This window comes from Pseudorca crassidens, chromosome 11 (genome assembly GCF_039906515.1).
Source record: "Pseudorca crassidens isolate mPseCra1 chromosome 11, mPseCra1.hap1, whole genome shotgun sequence".
NCBI lineage: Eukaryota > Metazoa > Chordata > Mammalia > Artiodactyla > Delphinidae > Pseudorca > Pseudorca crassidens.
This window is the reverse complement of record NC_090306.1, coordinates 14,524,729-14,550,196: the sequence shown is the minus strand read 5'-3', so window position 1 is coordinate 14,550,196 and position 25,468 is coordinate 14,524,729. Positions and strand designations below refer to the sequence as shown.

Below are 25,468 nucleotides of genomic sequence, written 5' to 3'. Positions count from 1 at the left end.
GATAGAATCTAGTTCTTGCTATCAAAATACCTCACTAATGCAAATAATTTGTTATTCTGAAGTTTGGAGTTTTGTTTTGCTTCAAGCTGTCTTCAAGCTACTCTTCTCTTTAGTTGAAGAGCAGGGGATCTTATACTTACTAAACCAAAGAATCTGCCTGGCAGGCCAAATGGAATATATGGGAATACATGGAAAATTTCTTCTCACATTTCTGGAGGAGGAAATGGGTAAAGTAAAAAGCATAATCTGCATGTGGGAGGGGAGGTAAGCCAGGAAATTTATGCTTAATGATCTGAGTCGGGTCTGTGAAATAGGTTATCTGTTTCTAAAGACAGCTAACCCAAGGTGTGAGAGTGACTGAAAATTCTGAAATAACCCATTTGGACGGCATTTTAATATATGGTTGCCTTTGTTGCCTAGCAGTGGGCTCGGCAGAGATATTACATGAGAATATCAATTTGCAGGGACTGAGTCATGATACTGTCTTGACTCTATTCAACAGAACGCAGCTGCAAGGGGAGTAAAAAAAGTAAGGGAAGCAGAGAGAGGAGTTGGAGGAGTTGGCAATGATGTGAAAAACCTTTGTGTCCAGTAAACCAATTTTATTTCCATTTTTCTCTAAATGCCATTCATTGTAATATAATTTTTTAATGCCATGCAGAGTACAGCATCCTCTGAAACTCTTATGATCAGCTCTTAACCCAGAATGTGAATACCCAAGAGTGAAGTAAGATCCTGTATTGTTCATAAATAGAGGACTCCCTCAGAGAGGCAGGAAAAGCCATTTCTTTCTTTCAAGTCTCAAACAGGGTCAAGAGGGGCAGCCTCTTAATGCTAATGCTGTGGTCAGGACTAGGGCACTTAAGGTATCCATCCACACATGCTGTGTCTCAGATGGCTTAGTCATTCATGACCCAGATCTGTGAGCTTAGTGGCAGTGGTGGGAGTAGGTGGATTTTCATCTTATTTTTATCTGTATCTTAGTAGTATCCGAATAAAAAGTGGCATGAAACACTTTTAGCTTTTCAGAACAAAGAGAACAAGGTATTTAAATATACAGGGCCTCTCAAAAATATATCCGAGTTAATGACACTCATTGAAGCACCAAGACCAACGTTGGATCCATTAATGAACTTGATTTCTTTTTGGTAAATTATGTGCACTGACATCTACACTTCAAGTTTTTCCTTAAGTTTTGATATCCATATAATGTCAGAGAACATAGCTTAAGGTAACAGTATTATTTACACAGAAAAGTAAACAAGTGCACATAATTTTTAAGGCTTCCTTATTATTTTAAATTCAGCAGCTTACTTTTATAAATTCACTCTATACATTGTTTAAGTATTAACAAAAGAAATATTGCATAATTTTCTTTAGAATTTTAAATATCTAAATAACAGAGAGTTTAAGTAACTTTTTTAAATTGTAAAGAATCACAGTCACATTCCACTGAGGCTTCTTGAACCTCGATAATAGGTTCTTCAAAGTGCTAGATGGAATGTGTGATAGAAAAGATCCTCAACATTTGATCTACATATACTGACCAAGGAACTTAGAGAAGAGTTGACAAGGAAATCTCAAAACATATTAAATCATATCTAAAAAATAAAGGTACATAATTGAGATTTTAGGATAAAAGATACTACTGAGACAGGCTCTTGGAAATAAATGGTAGGGTGAGTCTCATGGGAGATTTCTCTGAGAAGAAAAGTGGAAAACAATATAGAGAGGTTCAAGGCACCTGGTAATGGGCCAAAACGGAAAAAAGGAAGAAGGTGACAGTCTTGGCATCATTAATCAAATTATCCCATGGGGGTCTCCCAGGGCAGTCGTTATAGCAGATCCTGAACCAAACACCCAGGGGACACTTGGTGGTAGCACAGAGATAATAGTTCTGGGAAGGGACTCTGTCCACCAAGGCTCAGGATATTCAGGAATGAGGATTAGTGCCCAAGGAAGGTTATAGGGTCACCTTGGTGAAATTGCAGCCAACATGGGCTCTGAGGAACCTTGAGAGAACTGTGGTCTGAATTATGAAGCAGCAAGTCCCCGGAAGCCTGCATATGGGAGGGGTGGATTTGAGCACACAGGGTAGAATTTAAGACCCCACACTCTGGAGCATGACTCCTGGATTCGAATTGTGGCTTTGTCTCCTGCCGGTTGTATCCTCTGGCAAATCATTTTATTTCTCTGGGGTCTCAATTTCCTAATCTAAAAATGTAGCGTTTTTGATGAGGCTATGCATGTGAGTTAAATAGAAAAAGCAGGAATGAATGCATATTGACAACGTGATCTACCCTGACAAGAATTCATCTGGGAATAATAGAGGTGGTGTGGATGAACCTTGATAAAGACAATCATATTTATAAGGTCCTCAAAAGTAAGAGGTAAGAAATGGCAAGTCAAAGACAATTATTGAAGAGAAATGACGTGCCCTAGTTTAGATGACTAGATGCCTTTTAAGTCTGCCATGGAGAACAAGTTATTTACCATAAAGTTGTAGAAAGAAGTTTAATTAACAGAACATACTACATAATATCTGAAAGTAAGAAAATTAGCCTGGCAGAGATATGCAGGCAGAATAATGAGGTCTAGCTCACTGCTAGGAAGTTACTGGCTTCAGATCTACTTCCTGTATTAGTTCACATCCTCTTGAACAGGAAGGGAAGCATGAGTCGACAGAGGCAAGCTCACCCATCTCTAAGATTCTGCCCCTTACAGATCTGAGTGTGTCAGATGAAGTTGGAGGATGTGGAGGGATGGGACTCTGGCAGACAAATAAAGCCTATTTACCTTTTTCCTGTGGCCGTGGCCTGAAAGAGCTTTTTTCATCCGATATAGTTTTTTCCTTTGTTTTAAATTATAGGAGGGATAATTTATGAACTGCAGCACTATAACTGCTTTGTCCAAGCAATGACATATCAAACACAGGTTGCAGCCCAATCATGTTTTCAACCTCCATCTTTCCTGGCCCTCTCTATGCTCCTCCCCTATCTCCCCACCCTGTCTCAATGACATGTCAATAATTGTGCCTGCCTTACTGCCGCCCACTTTAAAGAAAGGCACCCTGGTCAGACCCTGATGGGATAGCCTGAGGGGACTATTTTTGGTACCATGTTAACCCACCCACCTCGGGTATAGTTAACTGGACAAGGGATGGCAGCTAGACTGGAAGGCTAATTCCTACTCATGAGATCCCCAGAGCTCTCTTGAATTCCGAAGGACCTTCCAGGCTCTGTGAGAGATGTCCTTCTGCTTTCCCTGAGGTAGGCTGTCAGCCCTTCCTTGGGATTTCTCATGCAAGTCCCTTGTCCCCATTAGTTGAGGCAACTTGAGAGTCCCTCATCCTTGAAACCAAGGATCTGAAACACCTCTGCCAGCCTTCAAGCGAGTGTCTTTGGCCACAGACAGTTGTCAACTAATATTTGTAGTTTTCTAAGTGGATATAAACAAAAGCTTCTTTCAGAGGTAACTTTACTAGTAAAGGGCATTTTCAAGACTCAAAAAACCTACCAGACTCACCAAAAGAATTTCTAATGGTAGAATTTCAGAAGCAAACCAGATAGCAGGAAGGAATATTTTTGGCAGGGGCTCTGCCTGGATTTCCTTAATCATATATACTTTCCAATGGTAGACGTTGAAAAAACCCTACAGCATGGGATCAAAGTCTTAGCTTTGGGCCCTAGTCCTAGCTCTATTTCTTACTACTTCTTTTAATCGTGGGCAAGCCTCTTACTTCTTTGGATCTCGGTTTTCTAGTGTGCATATTTACTGTCAGAATAAATTTACTATAAGGGCTCTTCCAGCTCTAATATTCTGTGATTCTGTCATATTGCTTCTACTCAACCACAAGAGCAGCCTATACATTCAAGTTCATGAAACAGAGATTCCTTGCAAAAGTGAAATTCTCCAAGTGTTTAGGACATGCATCCCCATGAACTCCCCTGACACCCCTGGAATGGAGAGAGATTCTGCACTATACATTCTGGAAAAAGGAGAGAAAAGTAATACCTGTGTGGGAACTATAAGTACTGTTTTTTTCAAAAGGACAGAGCATATATCTATTAAAAAATATAATTTGTGTTTCCAAATTTCCAGTTGAAAATATTAGAAAAATTAAAAATTAGACTCAAATAAGTTTCAATATCAATAAATTATAGGAAAGAGCACTGTATTTCTCTACTTAAAATATTTACTAGGATAATAATTACAGCTAACATTTATTGAGCACCTAAAATTTGCTAGCAATTATGTTATCCATTCAAAAACTGAAGTTCAAAAGAATCTTATAAAATGCACCACCCTTCTGACAATAATTTTGAGTCTAACCGACCATCACTGTGCTGTGCCCAGACTCTGAACTTGATGTACGCTAGTGTTGCCCCAGACTTGCTTAATAAAAACTGTATTAAAAATAGAAGATAGTCACCAAATATTCCAATATTTCTATCATCATAGAGATGAAATTAGTGAGAATTTCGAAACAAAAGTGAAATTAGTGAGTCCATATCTCATCATAAATCTCTTTTTTCCAAATTGTTTTTCTGCACATAGTTCAAGTAGAACAACCAATTTATTTATGTCAGCTTTTGCTCTTTTCAATGACCTCTTATTGAGTAATGTATTATATGAAGAGGCTGGTTAGCAAACAATAGCTTGCTACAGAAACACTGACTCAGGCCTTCTGCTAGACATTCACATTGCTCCTTTTCTATCCCTTGGGAAAAAGACACAAACTTGTTGTAGAAATGACAGCTTCATACCAATGACTGTTCACCCTAAAATCATCTCAAATGTGAAACATGTGTCTGTATTCATGCATACTCACACATTCACTGCTAATCTTACTTGGTAAAATGACTTGTCGCTTCCAGGTCTGTGTCTTGTGGACGAAGGTTATTATACACATATTTCAGGTCTTGGGTTCCACTTAGCTCAGGCAATCCTGCATGTAGCATCTTAGCAACACAAGCAAACACACAAACAAAACAAGATAAATAAAACAGAAACAAAAAACCTCAGAATAAATGTAAATCAAATCTCCATCTTGTCTTCCTTTGAAGAGACATATTCAGCATGGGAAAATAGAAATAATAAGAGCTCTAATGTCAGAATTTCTGGACCCACCATTTAAAATCTAAATGATCTTGAAAAAGTCTCTTAACCTGTTTGGACCTCTATTTTCACATTTTTAAAGTGGATATAAAAATATCCAAAAAAAAATATCCAACATGTTCTGGGAGAATCAAATGCTAATGACTAAGAAAGAGCTCTATACATATACATTATAACACAAAAATTATATCACAATACCTATTTTCAAGAAGAAAAACTTAATGCCCTAAAACCTGTAAGTGAAGTGTCCAGGTCAAATGGTGTGTAAAGACAGAGAATAAAACTCATCTTTCTGGTTCTTAATCTTAGGCGCCATTCCTTTGCTTTTTATTCTTATGTTCTTTCATGACTCTATGACTCATACTACAAGAATACAATTTTCCCTAGTTAAGTGGTGACTGAATTTACTAAAAGTTATTAAAACAATGAAACAATTAAAGATTAAATTGTACAAAGGCTCAGGTATTTTTTCTGCCAAACTTTGGAAAAATACTTCGCTTAAATTACAGTGTAGATTGAAGGGATAACATTCTCTTTAGTGATAGGCAAACATCTTAGGAAAAAAATAGATCTTTCTGATATAAATTTGAACTCTGAGAAAAAAAAAGAAGAATATCATCAGTGTACCTCATGACTAAAATAAATTATTTCCTATTCTGGGAACAGAGGCACTTTTACAGCAGTGGGAAGTTAAGAACAATGTTGTTGATCGTAAAAATAATAGATAAACTGAGAATACAGCAATGGAGGATGGGTAAAGTTGTGACTGACTTAATGAAGTTCAAGTGAGAAAAATGGGTTTGAAACTGTTTTCCTTTCCTACTCTTCCCACCCAGACTGAGGGGATAGCATATATAGGTGGACAGAGGAGAGCAAGATACCTTCCATTTGTTTGCAGAAGAGATCCAAGATAGCTTTCTGGAACATTGGGTATCCTGTGGGTGAGCGACAAGAGATGGGGCCGAAAAGACAAGTAGTGCAGGATGTTTTAGCAATCGGAAAGGTTTTGTACTTTGTCCCAATGGCAAGGAAAGTTCTTTTAGTGTTTTAAAATGAGCATTAAAAGAATGAATTGTGTTCGAGAAAGATCATCATGGTTATATGTGAAAAACAGATGAAAGTGCAGTCAAATAAGAGGCTGGACTAGTAGACTGTTTAGGAATGATGAAAAGTTATTAGATTTTAAATATACGTAGGAAGTAGAATTGAGAAAACTGGGTGATTGGATATATTTGGAGGGCTGGGTGGGGTCTAAAGCATGAATATAGATTTGGGAGTCATTAGCACGCAGATAGTAATTGAAACCATGGGAATGGATTAGGTAGTCCTGGGAAGTTGTCAGCTGTCTTTCCTCATGGATGTCTTTCCAATGGATGATATCAGATTCATGATATCTAAATTTGAGCAAATTTTCTTCTCCCATAAACTCTTCCTCCTTTTTCCTGTTTCACATTTCACTGCCATCATTGTCCAAATAACAAGAAATTCATATCTTCTTTGATTCTCTTTTTCTTGATTCCCAATGTCAATCACTTAATTCTATAAAAACCCTCTCAACAGTCTCATGTACTCATTCCCTTTTCCACTGCAATTATTGTCCTAGTTCAGCTTCTCATCTTCATTTGCTTAGATAACTTGAATAGCCCTTTTCTAGTTATTCAATTGCTACCTCTCTAATTACATAATTTCTGAGTTATCTGTCTAAAATCCAAGCTAGATGATGGTACTCCCTTCATCAAAAACAAAGAAACTTCTAGGTTCTCAGGTGACTATATATAAAAGTCCAAAATGTTCATTCTGTTCTAAATACCTTTCTTAATCTACCTGCGATCTATCACTTCAACCTCACCGTCTACATAGGTCTCCATCTGTGCCACAGCCTGGGTGCACTTGATTCCCCCCATTTCCCACACATGTCATGCCCACCCTCTTTAAGCCTCCACAGACACTTATACTTTTCTTTCAGCCAGGATCCCTTTCCTCTCCTTCCTTGTCTATTGAAATTCTTTTTGAAGGCTCATCTCAAATACATCTTCCTCCTTGAAAGCACCACAGATCCTCTTGATAAGATTTTATAACTTGCTTTCTTTGTACAGTAATCCTATTTTGGTTACATGTCTTTCACAGTATTTATTTCTGCCTAGCTTTAACTACGTTTTGTCATGTCTATGTTTGTCACATTAGATTTTAAGTTCTTTGAGAAAACAAATTAGGTTTTTATTCCATGTTGAATTGTCTAAATTGTTAACGTGGTGCTTTGTAAGTAGTTAGAACTTAATGAATGTCTGTGAAATAATGAACGCATGAGTGAATGAATGAAAATATATCTGTCAGGCATTTAAAACCTATAGATAGCAAGTTCAACTCCAACTAATAAACTTAAAATCAACCATAGGGAGATACATTGCCAACAGCAACTAGAGTCTAGATTAGGTTTTATCTTATCAGTTCTGTACTTAGAGTTCTAGAGACATGTGTGTATTTATCGTGGCAGTTTCCCCCGTTATCACACTATGACTGTCCATTTACTATGAACAAGCTTCTTCCCTAGATATGAATTGCTTTCTAGTTTCTCTGGATATTCTGAATTCACACCTGCTCATCTAGGACTCTGTCAAACATTTCCTTGGGAAGTAGACCCTATACTTATCCCTTCCTACACACACACACACACACACACTACACACCAGGTGCCAAGTGCAGATGGCTTCAAACCCAAGTTCTCTCCCTTTCATGTGGCTGATTAAAGGTAACAAGTGCTAACTTTGCCCCTGTTGATGTGTTTCATTCCTTAGAGAGGAGGCTTTGAGTGATGTGACTCGGCACATCAGAGTATGGATGGCCTCATACCTGGTCCACTTAGTCAGGTCTGTTCACTGACCCACAGAGATGTGGTTCAAGTGCCTCCCTGGCTTAGATTACATGGGTTATAACTTTAATTGGGGCAATAAGAAAGGGAAAGCGTGGCTAGTACAGATAATAAACAGATACGTTCTTTTTTAAAGGATAGGAACATTAATTTTTTTTTTTTACTTCTGCTTTTCCCCTACTAAATCCAAATCTATTTTGATAGTTATGCTTAGGGAAGCAGACACTCTTTGCCACCATGTAGAGAAGTTAGAAAGATTTCTGCTGGAAAATATCTGATATAAAAATGGGTGTGATAAACATTTTAAACTGGGTGAATGGTCCCTATGTTCTTTGGGAGGCTTCCATAATAATTTCTATTGATTTTTTAATAAGAGAAAAGCTGATGAAATACAGGCTTTTATGTTAGTGAATTCAGCTAGCAACATTCTTTGTTCTCTACAGATGTTTTGGTTTTAAGCAAGATGGGAATTTCATGGATTATTTTCCCCAGCTTTTCCCAGGAGTAAACAAAAAGGACTGTGAATATGTGGAAACATGCTGCTCTCAACCAAGGCTGGACAATTAACTCCATAGCAGACTCACCAAACACTTGTGGCTCATAATCCTTTGTTAGTGACCATTCACGGAAGGTAGAATTTATGACCCATATCAAGTATTTCTCAAGTTGTAACTAGGTTATGGCACAGTAGATTAACTTCTTTTTAAGTAAGTTAACACAAAAACAGTTAGTTTGAGAGAGAATTGAGGGAAATATAGATTTCCCACATAGGTAGAAAATAATCTTTTGTAAATTTAAATTTGGTTTTTATTTTATAAGAAGCTCTACCAGAGAAGGTGTGGTCTTGAAACCTTTACTGATGCTTTGGTTATCTACAGAATCCCATAGGAAAAAAATGTGAAGAGAAGAGAATCAAGAGGTAAATAACCAGAAAGAGAGATAATAACACACTGCTGTTTTACATATATTTATTCACTGGTCTAATTGGTCCACATTGCTGCTTATCTCTGTTTCAACTTCTGTAAAAGCTTAAATCTAAGATTATAAGATTAATCTGAATTAGTACCCTTCACTGCCAAAATTTCTTCATTAGCCTAAAAGTCATGCTTGAATAATTAAAACATAGGGAAATTTTTTGCAAACACTATATACCAGAAACCTTCAACATCTGATTTTAATATTACTTTATAAGAAATTATTTAAATACTTGATTAAAATACCATATATCTACTTCTTTTAAATGAAATAACGTCATACAAACTCTTTAATGACTATTGAATACATTATGACTCACATGCTAGAAGTTTTCTTTTTAGGTAGGTAGAAACATTTATTAAACAAAAGATAAAAGCCCACCAATAGCTTTTAGAATCAATTTTTTTTTTCAAAAAGCTGTCCTTTCACATTATTTTAACATGCTTACTTGTCATTCAGCATAATTTTACTGTCACCTGAGAAAGGGTATGAAACGATATTTGTGCTTTTCTGCTTCGAGTTTATTTTTGAAACGTCTGTCACTGGTTGAAGTTGTTAGAATATGGTACTTACTCCTAGTATGCAGTTATTTATAGCATTTTAGACATTTAGAAATGCTGGATACCTCATTTGCCTGTGTACATGAATTTTACCTTTCTTATTAAATTAAAAATTTTAAGACCGACTGGGTCTCATATGTTAATGTATCCTCCACAGCTTCTGGCACATATTAAGTACTCAAGAGCTCATGGATTCATGAGTTAGACCCTGCTACAGCCCAAAAGGATATTAGAGTTGATAACCACTTGGATATTTATTATGAAATGGAGTCAAGGTCATGGACTCAGTCTTTGTAGGCTTTTACCCTTGTTATGAATGCAGATTATGAACTATAAACCATCTCATAATTGCAATATGACCTAATAGAATTGGGCGATAGAATGAAATTCTACCAATATGAATCATTGGCTGTTACTGGAAAGCCAACTTGAAGACTCTGGAGATGGGCAGGACCTTATATATTCAGTTTACATGTGAAGTGACCAAAGTGTCTTTCTAAATGAAGGACTACATGTATATAGTATATTTAGAAATCCATATTTTTCAAGACAGAGAGGAAAGAAGTAAGGTGCGTATGTTGTTTGAAAACTGAAACAAGGATCAAAATCAAATCTTTACTGCAACAAGGTCAACATTTATTTAGCACTACCCAATAAAACTTCTCTGCTATGATGGAAATGTTTTATACCTGTGCTGTCCAATACGGTACCATGAGCCAGATGTGGCTATTGAGCACTTGAAATGTGGCTAGTGAGACTTAGAAGCTGAATTTTAAATTTTATTCGATGTTAATTAACTTAAATTTAAATATCCAAGTGATTCGGGGATACTGTATGGACAGTGCTGTTATAGGTTAACAAGGATCGGGTATAATAAATTAATTGGATTCTACTATGTGACAGGTACTGTGCTAAGTGTTTATATTAATTATCTAATAGGGTTATTATGAAATGTAAATCAGTTAATACACATAAAGCACTTAGCATAATGCTCATGCAAAGTATTCACTATTAGGTCATTTATCAGTCCTACAAGGCAGATGCTATTACCTTCAGTTAATAGATGAGGAAACATGAGTCCTACTGGAGTTAAGTAACATACCTGAGGAATGTAGCTAGTATAATGCCAAGCTAGAATTCAAACCCAGGAAGGCCCTGCACCAAGTCTGTGCCCTTAACAGCATCTAGTAGAATTGTCATCTGAAGGCTCTAAACCAGTTATTTTTGATGACTGTATTGACTCCAAACACCATGCTGATTTAAAAAAGATGTATTTCTCTACTACAATTTGCTGCAATTACTAGTGTATGTATGTGTCCAAAGGAACCACCACATTTTTCTCCCAGTAGATATGTCTATTAGATCCTTCTCCTCTCACCCTGACTATCTGGTCTGTCCACTGGACAGTGGAAGGAAACACTAAAAAGTCCCCTGCTGTATGGTCACATTATCTTTAATAAAGGAGGCAAGAATATACAATGGAGAAAAGACAGCCTATTCAATAAGTGGTGCTGGGAAAACTGGACAGGTACATGTAAAAGTATGAAATTAGAACACTCCCTAACACCATACACAAAAATAAACTCAAAATGGATTAAAGACCTAAATGTAAGGCCAGACACTATCAAACTCTTGGAGGGAAACATAGGCAGAACACTCTATGACATAAATCACAGCAAGATCCTTATTGACCCACCTCCTACAGAAATGGAAATAAAAACAAAAATAAACAAATGGGACCTAATGAAACTTCAAAGCTTTTGCACAGCAAAGGAAACCATAAACAAGACCAAAAGACAACCCTCAGAATGGGAGAAAATATTTGCAAATGAAGCAACTGACAAAGGATTAATCTCCAAAATTTACAAGCAGCTCAATACCAAAAAAACAAACAACCCAATCCAAAAATGGGCAGAAGACCTAAATAGACACTTCTCCAAAGAAGATATACAGAGTGCCAACAAACTCATGAAAGAATGCTCAACATCATTAATCATTAGAGAAATGCAAATCAAAACTGCAATGAGATATCATCTCACACCAGTCAGAATGGCCATCATCAAAAAATCTAGAAACAATAAATGCTGGAGAGGGTGTGGAGAAAAGGGAACACTCTTGCACTGTGGGTGGAAATGTAAATTGATACAGCCACTATGGAGAACAGTATGGAGGTTCCTTAAAAAACTAAAAATAGAACTACCATACGACCCAGCAATCCCACTACTGGGCATATACCCTTAGAAAACCAGAACTCACAAAGAGTCATGGGGCTTCCCTGGTGGCGCAGTGGTTGAGAGTCCACCTGCCGATGCAGGGGACACGGATTCGTGCCCCGGTCCGGGAAGATCCCACATGCTGCGGAGCGGCTAAGCCCGTGAGCCATGGCCGCTGAGCCTGCGCAGCCGGAGCCTGTGCTCCGCAACGGGAGAGGCCACAGCAGTGAGAGGCCCACGTACCGCAAAAAAAAAAAAAAAAAAAAAAAGAGTCGTGTACCAAAATGTTCATTGCAGTTCTATTTACAATAGCCAGGACATGGAAGCAACCTAAGTGTCCATCAACAAATGAATGGATAAAGAAGATGTGGCACATATATACAATGGAATATTACTCAGCCATAAAAAGAAACGAAATTGAGTTATTTGTAGTGAGGTGGATGGACCTAGAGTCTGTCATACAGAGTGAAGTAAGTCAGAAAGAGAAAAACAAATACCATATGCTAACATATATATATATGGAATCTAAGAAAAAAGAAAAAAGGTCATGAAGAACCTAGGGGCAAGACAGGAATAAAGACACAGACCTACTAGAGAATGGACTTGAGGATATGGGGAGGGGGAAGGGTAAGCTGTGACAAAGTGGCACGGACATATATACACTACCAAACGTAAAATAGATAGCTAGTGGGAAGCAGCCGCATAGCACAGGGAGATCAGCTCGGTGCTTTGTGACCATCTAGAGGGGTGGGATAAGGAGGGTGGGAGGCAGGGAGACGCAAGAGGGAAGAGATATGGGAACATATGTATATGTATAACTGATTCACTTTGTTATAAAGCAGAAACTAACACACCATTGTACAGCAATTATACTCCAATAAAGATGCTAAAAAAAAAAAAAATTCCCCTGTTGGTCAACAGAGAGTACCCAGGACCATGACTCAGTAGACTCAATGTAGTAAATGTACCACCCTCGAGTCAAGTTGCTAGGAAGTCACCTTACATTTTTGGCTCTCAGTTTCTTAATCTGGAAAATAAGCAAGTGATCAAAGGCAGAGATTGGGAGGGAAACCAGGAAAAATCCTTGCTTGTTCTACATCATTGCGTTGCCATAATGTGAAAATGAGATAGTATTTTAAAAATACTTTTGAAAAAATTCTAAAGCACAGTACAATTGGTATAATATTCTAAATTACTGTCCTTGACCTTTAATCAAAGTATACTGAGATAACCCCTGAATACATCAATATTATTGTGAAGAGAAAGGTTTGAGACAATAACTGTGAACAAATGTTATGAATTATTAAGAAATGTATTTATAAGCTGTACCATGGTGCTTTTAGTTTGTTCATTCCATTCTGTTTTGAATAGCTCTTTGGGGAACTCCAAGCCATTAGGAAAGATAGACTACTGAAAGAGAGCCATAAAGGAAGCTTATTATTTCTGTTATTTCCCCAAGGGACTTACCATTTCTAGCAGGTTTAAGAGCAGGCGGCTGTGTCTTCTGACAATATTATAAGCTCGACAGCAAAGCTCCACAAAATCTTGGAAATGCTGTGGGTTTTTCCCACCCTCTGTAATAAAGTACTCCATCTCTGAAGTAAAAATAAAAGGGGCTCTGTCCCTATAAACCAAAAAACAACACCAACCATAAGCAGGAAGAGAAATGGTTTGAAGGGTTATATTAGGCAGTGACAACAACTTATTTCCATTTGAAATTTTTTGTTGTATTCTAATGCATGAACCTCCTTCATTGTAGGACAGCTGGAGAAACTTGCTAACTGTAGACTTTGAATAATGTAGCTGAACTGCAACAGAGAAGGAAGGGTAAGTTATTTTACAAAGTTGACCTATATTGGCTTAAATAGTTAATTCCAAGTTATATTTGATGTGAATATTATTCATTAAAATTAATTTAAGGCCAAATTAATAATTAAGGTGATTTCACAGAAAGTATATTTATTGCTAAATTTTTAAATGATAGAACAGATCATTTATTTAACCTCATGGTTTTTTTTTTTTTTTTTTAAAAACCTTTCTTTTTCCCTTAGATGGTATGCTGACCCTTTAGGTAAAAAGTTTCAGGCAAAAGCTAAGATATAGTGGGCCAACTTCAGTCCCGGGATCCCCCTTTTGGGCCCCACAGCCAGCCACCACTGGGACCCTGTCCTGCCCACCAGTGGGTTGGCAGCCTCCTCTTGAGCCAGAGCTGGACAGCCAACCAGATGGGGGCCAGCCCTGACTACCTGTGCACCCACAGTAGTCTGCCTCATCACAACAGAAGGGCCCACTCAGCCCACATAAAGGGCACCCCTAGAGCATACAGCTCTGCCGACCAGAGGGTATTGTGCTGTTGGGCCCCATAGGACATCTCCTACATAAGGCCATTTCTGCAAGGTCAGGAAACATAACTGACTTGCCTAATACTTAGAAATAAACAGAGAATTAGGCAAAATGAGGAGACAAAGAAATATGTTCCAAAGAAGGAACAAAACCCCAGAAGAACTTTGGAAGTGGAGATAAGCAATCTATCCCATAAAGAGTTCAAGGTAGATTGTACAAATGCTCAACAAATTGGGGAGCATTATTTACAATAGCCCAGATATGGAAGCAACCTAAGTGTCTATCGATAGATGAATGGATAAAGAAGACGTGGTGTATATATAACTGAATATTATTCAACCATAAAAAATAATGAAATCTTTCCATTTGCAACAACATGGATGGACCTAGAGGATATTATACTAAATGAAATGTATCAGACAGAGAGAGACATATATACCACATGGTTTCACTCACATGTAGCATTTAAAAAACAAAACAAACAAACATAGCAAAACAGAAACAGACTCAGAGAACAAAGTGGTGGTTGCCAGAGGGGAGGGAGGTGGGGGGATTAGTGAAATAGGTGAGGGAAATTAAGAGTTACAAACTTCCTGTTATAAAATAAATAACTCACAGGGATGTAATGTATAGCATAGAGAATACAGTCAATAATATTGTAATAATTCTGTATGGTGACAGATGGTAACTAGACTTATCATGGTGAACATTTTGTAATGTATAAAATATTGAATCACTATGTTCTACAGCTGAAACTAATTATGATGCTGTAAGTCAGTTATAGTTCAAAAAAAAAAAAAGAAAAGCTAAGATATGTAATGACAGGTTCTTTCAGAAGGTAATCTGAAAAAACAGATGTTACCAACTTACTGTGATATGCTTAGTAAGGGAAAAAAGAGGTAACTATATTTCATTTCTGGAAAAACAGAAAAACAAAGGACCAGAAAGAAGGACCAGAAGATCCTGTTTTCCCTATATTTGTCAGTTTTTTCTCATGTTATTTGAAACACGAAGAGACCTGAGATGAAGTGTTAGTGCTTCTAATAGCGAGAGCAGAGAGAAGGCTGCTCACCCGCTCTGTGATGAGGTTTCCCTAACTGAATAAGAGCAAGGATGAGACAGAGTTTCAATACTGATTTGGCTAAAGGTCAACTAGAACAGCAGTCCCCAACCTTTGTGGCACCAGGGACCAGTTTCATGGAAGAGAATTTTTCCACGGACCGGGGTGGGGGTGTGTGGTGGTGGTGGGAGGGGATGGTTTTGGGATGATTCAAGTGCATTACATGTACTGTGCACTTTATTTCTATTATTATTACATTGTAATATATAATGAAATAATTATACAACTCACCATAATGCAGAATCAGTGGGAGCCCTGAGTTTGCTTTCACTTGCCACTCACTGATAGGGTTTTGATATGAGTCTGCAAGCAATTGATTGATTATGGTCTCTGTGCAGGCAAACCTGTCTGCTAATGATAATCTGTATTTGCAGCCACTCCCCAGCGCTAGCATCACTGCCTCAGCTCCACCTCAGATCATCAGGCATTAATTCTCATAAGAAGCAACCTAGATCCCTCGCATGTACAGTTCACAGTAGGGTTTGCCCTCCTATGAGAAACTAATGCCATCTCTGATCTGACAGGAGGCAGAGCTCAGGCGGTAATGAGAGCAAAATACAGATGAAGCTTTGCTCGCTCCCCCGTCGCTCACCTCCTGCTGTGCAGCCCGGTTCCTAACAGGCCACCGACTGGTACCGGTCTGTAGCCTGGTGTTGGGGACCCCTGATCTAGAAGCATTTGAAATGCGAATACAGTTTTGAGTAAAACGTTGTTAAAAACAAAGATTTTTTTTTTTACATCTTTATTGGAGTATAATTGCTTTACAATGGTGTGTTAGTTTTTGCTTTATAACAAAGTGATCAGTTATACATATACATATGTTCCCATATCTCTTCCTTCTTGCATCTCCCTCCCTCCCACCCTCCGTATCCCACCCCTCTAGGCGGTCACAAAGCACCGAGCTGATCTCCCTGTGCTATGCGGCTGCTTCCCACTAGCTATCTACCTTACGTTTGGTAGTGTATATATGTCCATGCCTCTTTATCGCTTTGTCACCGTTTACCCTTCCCCCTCCCCATAGTCTCAAGTCCATTCTCTAGTAAGTCTGTGTCTTTATTGCTGTTTCACCCCTAGGTTTTTCATGACATTTTTTAAATTCCATATATATGTGTTAGCATACGGTATTTGTCTCTCTCTTTCTGACTTACTTCACTCTGTATGACAGACTCTAGGTCTATCCACCTCATTACAAATAGCTCAATTTCGTCTCTTTTTATGGCTGAGTAATATTCCATTGTATATATGTGCCACATCTTCTTTATCCATTCATCCGATGATGGACACTTAGGTTGTTTCCATCTCTGGGCTATTGTAAATAGAGCTGCAATGAACATTTTGGTACATGACTCTTTTTGAATTATGGTTTTCTCAGGGTATATGCCCAGCAGTGGGATTGCTGGGTCATATGGTAGTTCTGTTTATAGTTTTTTAGGGAACCTCCATACTGTTTTCCATAGTGGCTGTACCAATTAACATTCCCACCAGCAGTGCAAGAGTGTTCCCTTTTCTCCACACCCTCTCCAGCATTTATTGTTTCTAGATTTTTTGATGATGGCCATTCTGACTGGTGTGAGATGATATCTCATTGCAGTTTTGATTTGCATTTCTCTAATGATTAATGATGTTGAGCATTCTTTCATGTGTTTGTTGGCACTCTGTATATCTTCTTTGGAGAAGTGTCTATTTAGGTCTTCTGCCCATTTTTGGATTGGTCTGTTTGTTTTTTTGTTATTGAGCTGCATGAGCTGCTTGTAAATTTTGGAGATTAATCCTTTGTCAGTTGCTTCATTTGCAAATATTTTCTCCCATTCTGAGGGTTGTCTTTTGGTCTTGTTTATGGTTTCTTTTGCTGTGCAAAAGCTTTGAAGTTTCATTAGGTTTATTTTTGTTTTTATTTCCATTTCTCTAGGAGGTGGGTCAAAAAGGATCTTCCTGTGATTTACGTTATAGAGTGTTCTGCCTATGTTTTCCTCTAAGAGTTTGACAGTGCCTGGCCTTACATTTAGGTTTTTAATCCATTTTGAGCTTATTTTTGTGTATGGTGTTAGGGAGTGATCTAATCTCATACTTTTACATGTATCTGTCCAGTTTTCCCAACACCACTTATTGAAGAGGCTGTCCTTTCTCCACTGTATATTCCTGCCTCCTTTATCAAAGATAAGGTGACCATATGTGCATGGCTTTATCTCTGGGCCTTCTATCCTGTTCCATTGATCTATATTTCTGTTTTTGTGCCAGTACCATACTGCCTTGATTACTGTAGCTCTGTAGTATAGTCTGAAGTCAGGGAGCCTGATTCCTCCAGCTCCATTTTTCGTTCTCAAGATTGCTTTGGCTATTCGGGGTCTTTTGCGTTTCCATACAAATTGTGAAATTTTTTGTCCTAGTTCTGTGAAAAATGCCAGTGGTAGTTTGAAAGGGATTGCATTGAATCTGTAGATTGCTTTGGGTAGTAGAGTCATTTTCACAATGTTGATTCTTTCAATCCGAGAACACGGTATATCTCTCCATCTATTTGTATCATCTTTAATTTCTTTCAGCAGTGTCTTATAATTTTCTGCATACAGATCTTTTGTCTCCTTAGGTAGGTTTATTCCTAGATATTTTATTCTTTTTGTTGCAATGGTAAATGGGAGTGTTTTCTTGATTTCACTTTCACATTTTTCATCATTAGTGTATAGGAATGCCAGAGATTTCTGTGCATTAATTTTGTATCCTGCTACTTTACCAAATTCATTGATTAGCTCTAGTAGTTTTCTGGTAGCATCTTTAGGATTCTCTATGTATAGTATCATGTGGTCTGCAAACAGTGACACCTTTACGTCTTCTTTTCCAATTTGGATTCCTTTTATTTCCTTTTTTTCTCTGATTGCTGTGGCTAAAACTTCCAAAACTATGTTGAATAAGAGTGGTGAGAGTGGGCAACCTTGTCTTGTTCCTGATCTTAGTGGAAATGCTTTCAGTTTTTCACCATTGAGGATGATGTTGGCTGTGGGTTTGTCATATATGACCTTTATTATGTTGAAGTAAGTTCCCTCTATGCTTACTTTCTGGAGGGTTTTATCATAAATGGGTGTTGAATTTTGTCGAAAGCTTTCTCTGCATCTATTGAGATGACCATATGGTTTTTCTCCTTCAATTATTAATATGGTGTATCACATTGATTGATTTGCTTACATTGAAGAATCCTTGCATTCCTGGAATAAACCCCACCTGATCATGGTGTGTGATCCTCTTTATGTGCTGTTGGATTCTGTTTGCTAGTATTTTGTTGAGGATTTTTGCATCTATGTTCATCAGTGATATTGGTCTGTAGTTTTCTTTGTGACATCCTTATCTGGTTTTGGTATCAGGGTGATGGTGGCTTTGTAGAATGAGTTTGGGAGTATTCCTCCCTCTGCTATATTTTGGAAGAGTTTGAGAAGGATAGATGTTAGCTCTTCTCTAAATGTTTGATAGAATTTGCCTGTGAAGCCATCTGGTCCTGGGCTTTTGTTTGTTGGATGATTTTAAATCACAGTTTCAATTTCAATGCTTGTGATTGGTCTGTTCATATTTTCTATTTCTTCCTGATTCAGTCTTGGCAGGTTGTGCATTTCTAAGAATTTGTCCATTTCTTCCAGGTTGTCCATTTTATTGGCATAAAGTTGCTTGTAGTAATCTCTCATGATCTTTTGTATTTCTGCAGTGTCAGTTGTTACTTTCCCTTTTTCATTTCTAATTCTATTGATTTGAGTCTTCTCCCTTCTTTTCTTGATGAGTCTGGCTAATGGTTTATCAATTTTGTATATCTTCTCAAAGAACCAGCTTTTAGTTTTACTGATCTTTGCTATTGTTTCCTTCATTTCTTTTTCATTTATTTCTGATCTGATTTTTATGATTTCTTTCCGTCTGCTAACTCTGGGGTTTTTTTGTTCTTCTTTCTCTAATTGCTTTAGGTGCAAGGTTAGGTTGTTTATTCGAGATGTTTCCTGTTTCTTAAGTAGGATTGTATTGCTATAAACTTCCCTCTTAGAACTGCTTTTGCTGCATCCCATAGATTTTGGGTTGTCGTGTCTCCATTGTCATTTGATTTTAGGTTTTTAAAATTTCCTCTTTGATTTCTTCAGTGATCACTTTGTCATTAAGTAGTGTATTGTTTAGTCTCCAGGTGTTTGTATTTTTTACAGATATTTTCCTGTAATTGATATCTAGTCTCATAGGGTTGTGTTTGGCAAAGACACGTGATACAATTTCAATTTTCTTAAATTTACCAAGGCTTGATTTGTGACCCAAGATATGATCTATCCTGGAGGATATTCCATGAGCACTTGAGAAAAATGTGTATTCTCTTGTTTTTGGATGGAAGGTCCTATAAATATCAATTAAGTCCATCTTGTTTAATGTATCATTTAAAGCTGTGTTTCCTTATTTATTTTCATTTTGGATGATCTGTCCATTGGTGAAAGTAGGGTGTTAAAGTTCCCTACTATGATTGTGTTATTGTTGACTTCCCCTTTTATGGCTGTTAGTATTTGCCTTATGTATTGAGGAGCTCCTATGTTGGGTGCATAAATATTTCCTATTTTTATATCTTCTTCTTGGACTTTTTGCAGTGTCCTATAATTTTATAAGTATATATGACCCTGTTATTTCCCAAACAAACTACCTCTTCCTTTCCAATATTTATACCTTTTACTTCTTTTTCTTCTTCTCTCTTTCTCTTTTTTTTGCCTCATGGCACAGCTAAGACCATCAGCACAGTGCTGAACAGAAGTAGTGAGAGAGAGCATCCTTGCCTGGTTCCTGATCGCAGGGCAAGATGTTCAGTCTAGTCATTCAACTGAACATTTGATATGAGCTCTAGATTTTTTCCGGGTGCCCTTTACCACTTGAGAACATTCCCTTCTATTCCTGGTTTGCTGATTGTTTATGTGAATATTTTGCCATGCACTGTTTCTACATCTAACTGAGATTTTTTTTCTCCTTTATTCTGTTAATGTGGTGAATTATACTGACTGATTTTCAAAGGTCAGCTAAGCTTAGATTGCTGGGAAAAAAGCCTCTCTGGGTTATGACCTGTTATTCTTTTTATATATTGCTGGATTCGTTTTGCTAATAGTTTCTTAGGGAGTTTTACATCTGTGTTCACAGAGGACAGTGCTCTGCAATTGTCCTTTTCTTGTTAGGTTCTTGTCTTATTTTAGCCTCACTGAATTAGGTAGTATTTCCTCCTCTATTCTCTGAAAAAGCATGTGTAAGAATGTCTCAAGTTTTCCCAGTGAGGGGTGCTCCTGGTGTCTTGTGGGTGGAGGTCCCACAAAAAGACCCGTCCTGCCCCAGCATTGACAGTGCTGTGCAGGCGGCAGACACTCCGCGAGGGGCGTGCAGCTCACATGCTTCCATGCCCATGAGGCCTCCACACAGTTACATGGCTGCTTCCCCACCTGCTCCTGGTCCAGCATCACCTGGAAGCCTGTCGGAAATGCCAGTTCTCAGGCTCACCAGCCCAGTTGACCGGAAACCCTGGAGAGCCAACCCTGCATGATGGGAGCACCAGACATGATGTAACTCAGAAGATGCAAGAGGAAGGGGAGCAGCAGGGGTTTCCAGCTAATTTCAACACTGCTCCAGAGCTGGGCACAGATCAGATGGAGGACCACGCTACTAGGTGAAAAGTGCCAGCCCTTCTCGATCCCCATGAGCCAGTCCATGGCTGCGCGGGGACCGTCGCACCCGCCGCCCAACTCTCTCGGCCCTCAGCTCGTGGCGGCGGTGGCAGAGGCCGGAAGTCCATAAAGATTTTTGAATGAATTGAAGACATTTTAAAATTTGAGCCTAGGAGCCTAGATATAACTAAGTTCAGTTCAAGCAGTAACTGAGGAAAGTCAAGGATTATTGAGGAAGCCTCTGAATTTTTTTGGTTAATTTTATGTATATATGTGTATATATGTATATAGTTGTTTGTTTGTTTGTTTTTGGTCATGCCGTGGGGCTTGCAGGATCTCAGTTCCCTGACCAGGGACTGAACCTGGGCCTCAGCAGTGAAAGCCTGGAGTCCTAACTTAGGCCACCAGGGAACTACAAGGATAATTGTCTTCTTTACTGTTGCTATGCTTAGCTATTTTAATAAAAACATAGTAGTGAAACTGCACCTCAGATTGGGTCTTGAACCCACTTGCTGGGACTCGAACTCAGCCTAAACCCAGATTGGGACTTGAACCCCCGAGGCCGGAACTTAAACCTGGCCAAAACCCTGATTGGGACTTGAACCCATGCAACCAGGACTCGAACCGGCCAAAACCCAGTGTCTTCCAACTGAGATCACACAGCTGGTTTCAGTACTTAAGGAAGCTCAGATTCTTGATGTCTCATCGCAGAAAAAAATTCAGTGAGAGACAAGTGATAGGTAAGAAGTGGATTTATTTAGAGAGAAACACACTCCACAGACAGAGCGTGGGCCATCTCAGAAGGTGAGAGTGGCACCAGGGTATGGGATTGTTAGTTTTTATAGGGGTGGGTAATTTCATAGGCTAATGAGTGGGAGGAGTATTCCAGCTATTTCAGGAATGGGCGGGGATTTCCAGGAATTGGGCCACCGCTCACTTTTTGATCCTTATGGTCAATCTTGGAACTGTCATGGCACCTGTGGGTGTGTCATTTAGCTTGCTGATGTGTTACAATGAGCGTATACTGAGGTTCAAGGTTTAGTAGAAATCTACTTCTCTGCCATCTTGGACCCATTTGGTTCTAATCAGTTTATGTGATGTCCTTGGGCTATGTCATTCTTTCAAAGGTTGTGTCCTGCCCCCTTTCCTCCTGTTTCAGTAGAGCTGGAAATCTCACTAATTGAACTTAATTAACCAGACCTTTCAGAAGTGTGTATATTCAAATCAGAAAGCCACAACTCAGGTATTTTGTAGCTCATCTGGGGCAGTGGAATCTAATTGCAGGCAAAGTATTTTGATGAAAATAAGTAAGCTACCTCTGTCTGGCTGTGGTTTTTAAATTTTATTGTGTGATCCATGCTACCACTAAATGTCTGGAGGAGAAGCTGATGTAATAATTTCCCCACTTAGCTTTATATTCATTCATTCATTCAAGAAAATTTATTGAGCACCTAGACACTGAGAAATTTCTTAAGCATCAAGTCCAAATTTTAAAATTTTTGCTCAAAATCCTTTTATATTTGGCCTACATTGACTTATCTAGCCTGTATGCTATGAATTTACTTTACAGCCCTTTACTTTGGCCAAGCTGGGAGCACAGATGTTGAAAACATGAGATACAGCATGGGTTCTAATCCTGGACCTGCTGTATCTCAGTTTCCTCATCTCTGAAATGGACAAGCAATACCTAACCTAGCTCTTCAAATTGCTGTGAGGATTAACTAAGAACATATACACAAAGGCCTGACACAGAGAGGACTACACACTTGTGAATGGCTATATGAGGTTCTATGCAGAGGGCACAGACTGCAGGCCTGCCAGCCAGGCTTCAAATCATGTTTTACCACTTAGTAGTTCTGCAACCCTCAGCAAGTTACTTATCCTCTGTGTGCCTCAATCTCTTCCTCTGTAAAATGGGGATAAGAGCACTCGACTACTGGGATTGCTGAGAGGATTAGATGAGTTAAAGCATGTAAAAGTACTTAGAACATAGCCTGGCACATAGTAAACACTCAATAAATTTTAAATACTCTAACTAGTCCCCAAACTAATAAAAATGTTCTAGAGCTGAACCTAGTCGAAGCTAAATCACCTTTTCTCTTCAAAAATGCCATCTGTAGAATCCCATCTTTCCTTCAAAGTTTAATTTACTCCCAGCTCTTCCATGTAACCTCTTTGGTTGCATAAGCCCTTAAGTGGACCTTTGAATTTGGCAGCATTTTTTACATATCACTCACCCACAGAGTCATCACTACTGCTAACATTTTAGTGAGTTTTAGCAATATCCTAGACTTCCATAATCAGAATAAAATCTTAATTTTGTATATAAAAGTTTTCCAATTCTTTTTTCTTACTCTCTATACTGTTGTATATTTGCTATGTTGAATGAAACTTTTGAAATAATTTTGAAAGAGCATAAATTTTACAACTTCCTGAAATTTTCTTTTCTAACTTAATAGATACGCTTTTCTTTTCAATAGAGAAAAGTATGTTTGATCAAAGTGATTTCTCTCGGAAAGTTTTTGTAGTTATGCTTAAGTTCATGTGATAACAATTTCCTTCTTCCACGGTAACCACCATTATAAATCAGATGAAGAAACATTATAGTAGAGAGTCAAATACACAAAGGAAACATATCCGTTAGAGAAAATATAAACTAATAATAATACTGAAGAACCCAAGTTTAGCTGTGTTTCAATTATTACCATAGTTTAAAATGCTGCATCTTTTCTGTATGATTTGAATGGCTCACTTCTGAGCAATTTTAAAAAATAACTCAGAATTAGACTAAAACTTTTCTAGAAATGGAAAGAAGCCTCACGTGTGAAACAGAATCCTATCCCATCCCTAGAGGCTGTAAGAGCTGCAGCTGGTACGTGATTTATCAATCTACTCAAATGTGAACCTAATCCTAGGTTACAGAATTAGGGTACTGGAGCCTGTGTCTGAAGTTTAAGTAGGACTTATAAACCTGAGATATAAATTGGCTGTGGCAAGAGGGAAGATTGGAAACGATTTGGTCTCTTAGAATCTATACTGTGTTGCATTCTGAATAAAATGTTGAAAATCTCTCATTTATAGCTGTGCAAATAAACGAGAAATTTCTTGTTGTGACTATCCTACCTTTTTTTTTTTGTTGTTTCCAGATAAGTGGTCTTACTATTACCTGCCTAAGTCCTAACTATTCATGCTTCTGTACATTTTACCTGTATAGTTCCCCACTTCTGGATATCTTTTCTATTTCTCTCTCTCTCACCTGATGTCGTCATACTAAGGGATCAGGATAAAAATTTTTTTCTTTTAAGGATTCTTCTTCTTTTTTTTTAATCCCAAAGGCTATGCATTTATTCCTTTCTAAATGGTACATAATTTCATTTTAGGACAAGTAAGTATGTGTTTGCATTAATGAATATATGAAATGACAAAATTATTGAAATGGAGAACAAATTAGTAGTTGCCAGGGATTAAGGATAGAGGGGGATTGGGGGGTGAGAGGGAAGTGGGGTAACATGAAGCATCCTGGGGGTGATGAAGCTGTTCTGTATCTTGATGGTATCAATATTAATAAGCTGGTCATGATATTGTACTGTAATTTTATAAGATGTTACCATTGGGGGGAACTGGTAAAGGGCACATGGGATCTCTTTGTATTACATCTTAAAACTGCATGTGAATCTACAATTATCTCAAAACAAAATGTTTAATTAAAGATTGTATAAGACATCTGGAAATAAATATTGATAGAAGCCTTGGATGTAACTGATACCAGTTTGCTGGAGACAGTACAGTGAGAAGAGAAAAGGACTAAGATAAATCTTCAGGAATCTGACATCTACTGGCTTGGTAGAAGGGAATCATCCTGCATTGAACACTGAGTAGGGGAGAAAAACTAGAGGGTGATGATGCATCATAGAAGGCAAGCAAAGAGGGTATTTTGAAGAAGAAATAGTCAACACTGTTGAAATCTGCTGCTAAATTAGGTAAAATGAGGAATAAATATTGTTGGGTTTAGCATTATGGTCATCATTGATTTTATCAAGTAATGAAGAATAAAGCCAGATTGAAGTGGTTATGGAATAGGAGGTAAGAAAAGGAGACCAGGAGTTTAGAACCTCTTTCAGGAAATTTGGGAAGGTGAGCAAAATGGCATAGAAACTAATTTTTTGGGGCAAGGTTAAACTGTGGAGCGATAAGCATATTTCACAGGATTATTTAAAAGAGAGATGAGGGAATTCCCTGGTGGTCCAGTGGTTAGGACTTGGAGCTTTCACTGCTGTGGCCCAGGTTCAATCCCTGGTCAGAGAACTAAGATCCCAAAAGCCACACAGTGTGGCTAATAAATAAATAAATAAATGGGAGAGGAACGCAAGGAAAAATGAATTATTGATAGCATAATGTATGTAAGAAGATGGGAGGGAAATGGTTCCAAAGCACAGATGGAGGTATTGGCTTTAGAAATGAAAGACTAATCTTCTATTATCACAAGAAAGAAGTTTATATGCAGATGTAAGTTTGTGAGTTTTGTACTGAGTACAAAAACAGGCTCTGTTCTATTTCTTTTTATTTTTTCCCAAAAAAGTAGGAGGTGTGGTTGTCTGTCTAAAATAAGTAGTAGTAGGGAG

General features: G+C 38.0%; 1 protein-coding gene across 4 annotated transcripts in view; it reads right to left on the bottom strand.

Annotated features, from left to right (window-relative positions):
- Positions 1–25,468, bottom strand: part of PIK3C2G (phosphatidylinositol-4-phosphate 3-kinase catalytic subunit type 2 gamma) — a 328,047-nt gene that overhangs the window by 107,800 nt on the left and 194,779 nt on the right. For all 4 annotated transcript variants that reach the window (XM_067695808.1, XM_067695810.1, XM_067695811.1 and 1 more), the window contains 2 exons: positions 13,203–13,359; positions 4,852–4,961 (listed from right to left, as the gene is read on the bottom strand). In XM_067695808.1, the coding sequence (XP_067551909.1) occupies positions 4,852–4,961; positions 13,203–13,359 (267 nt within the window). The remainder of the gene's footprint in view (positions 1–4,851; positions 4,962–13,202; positions 13,360–25,468) is intronic.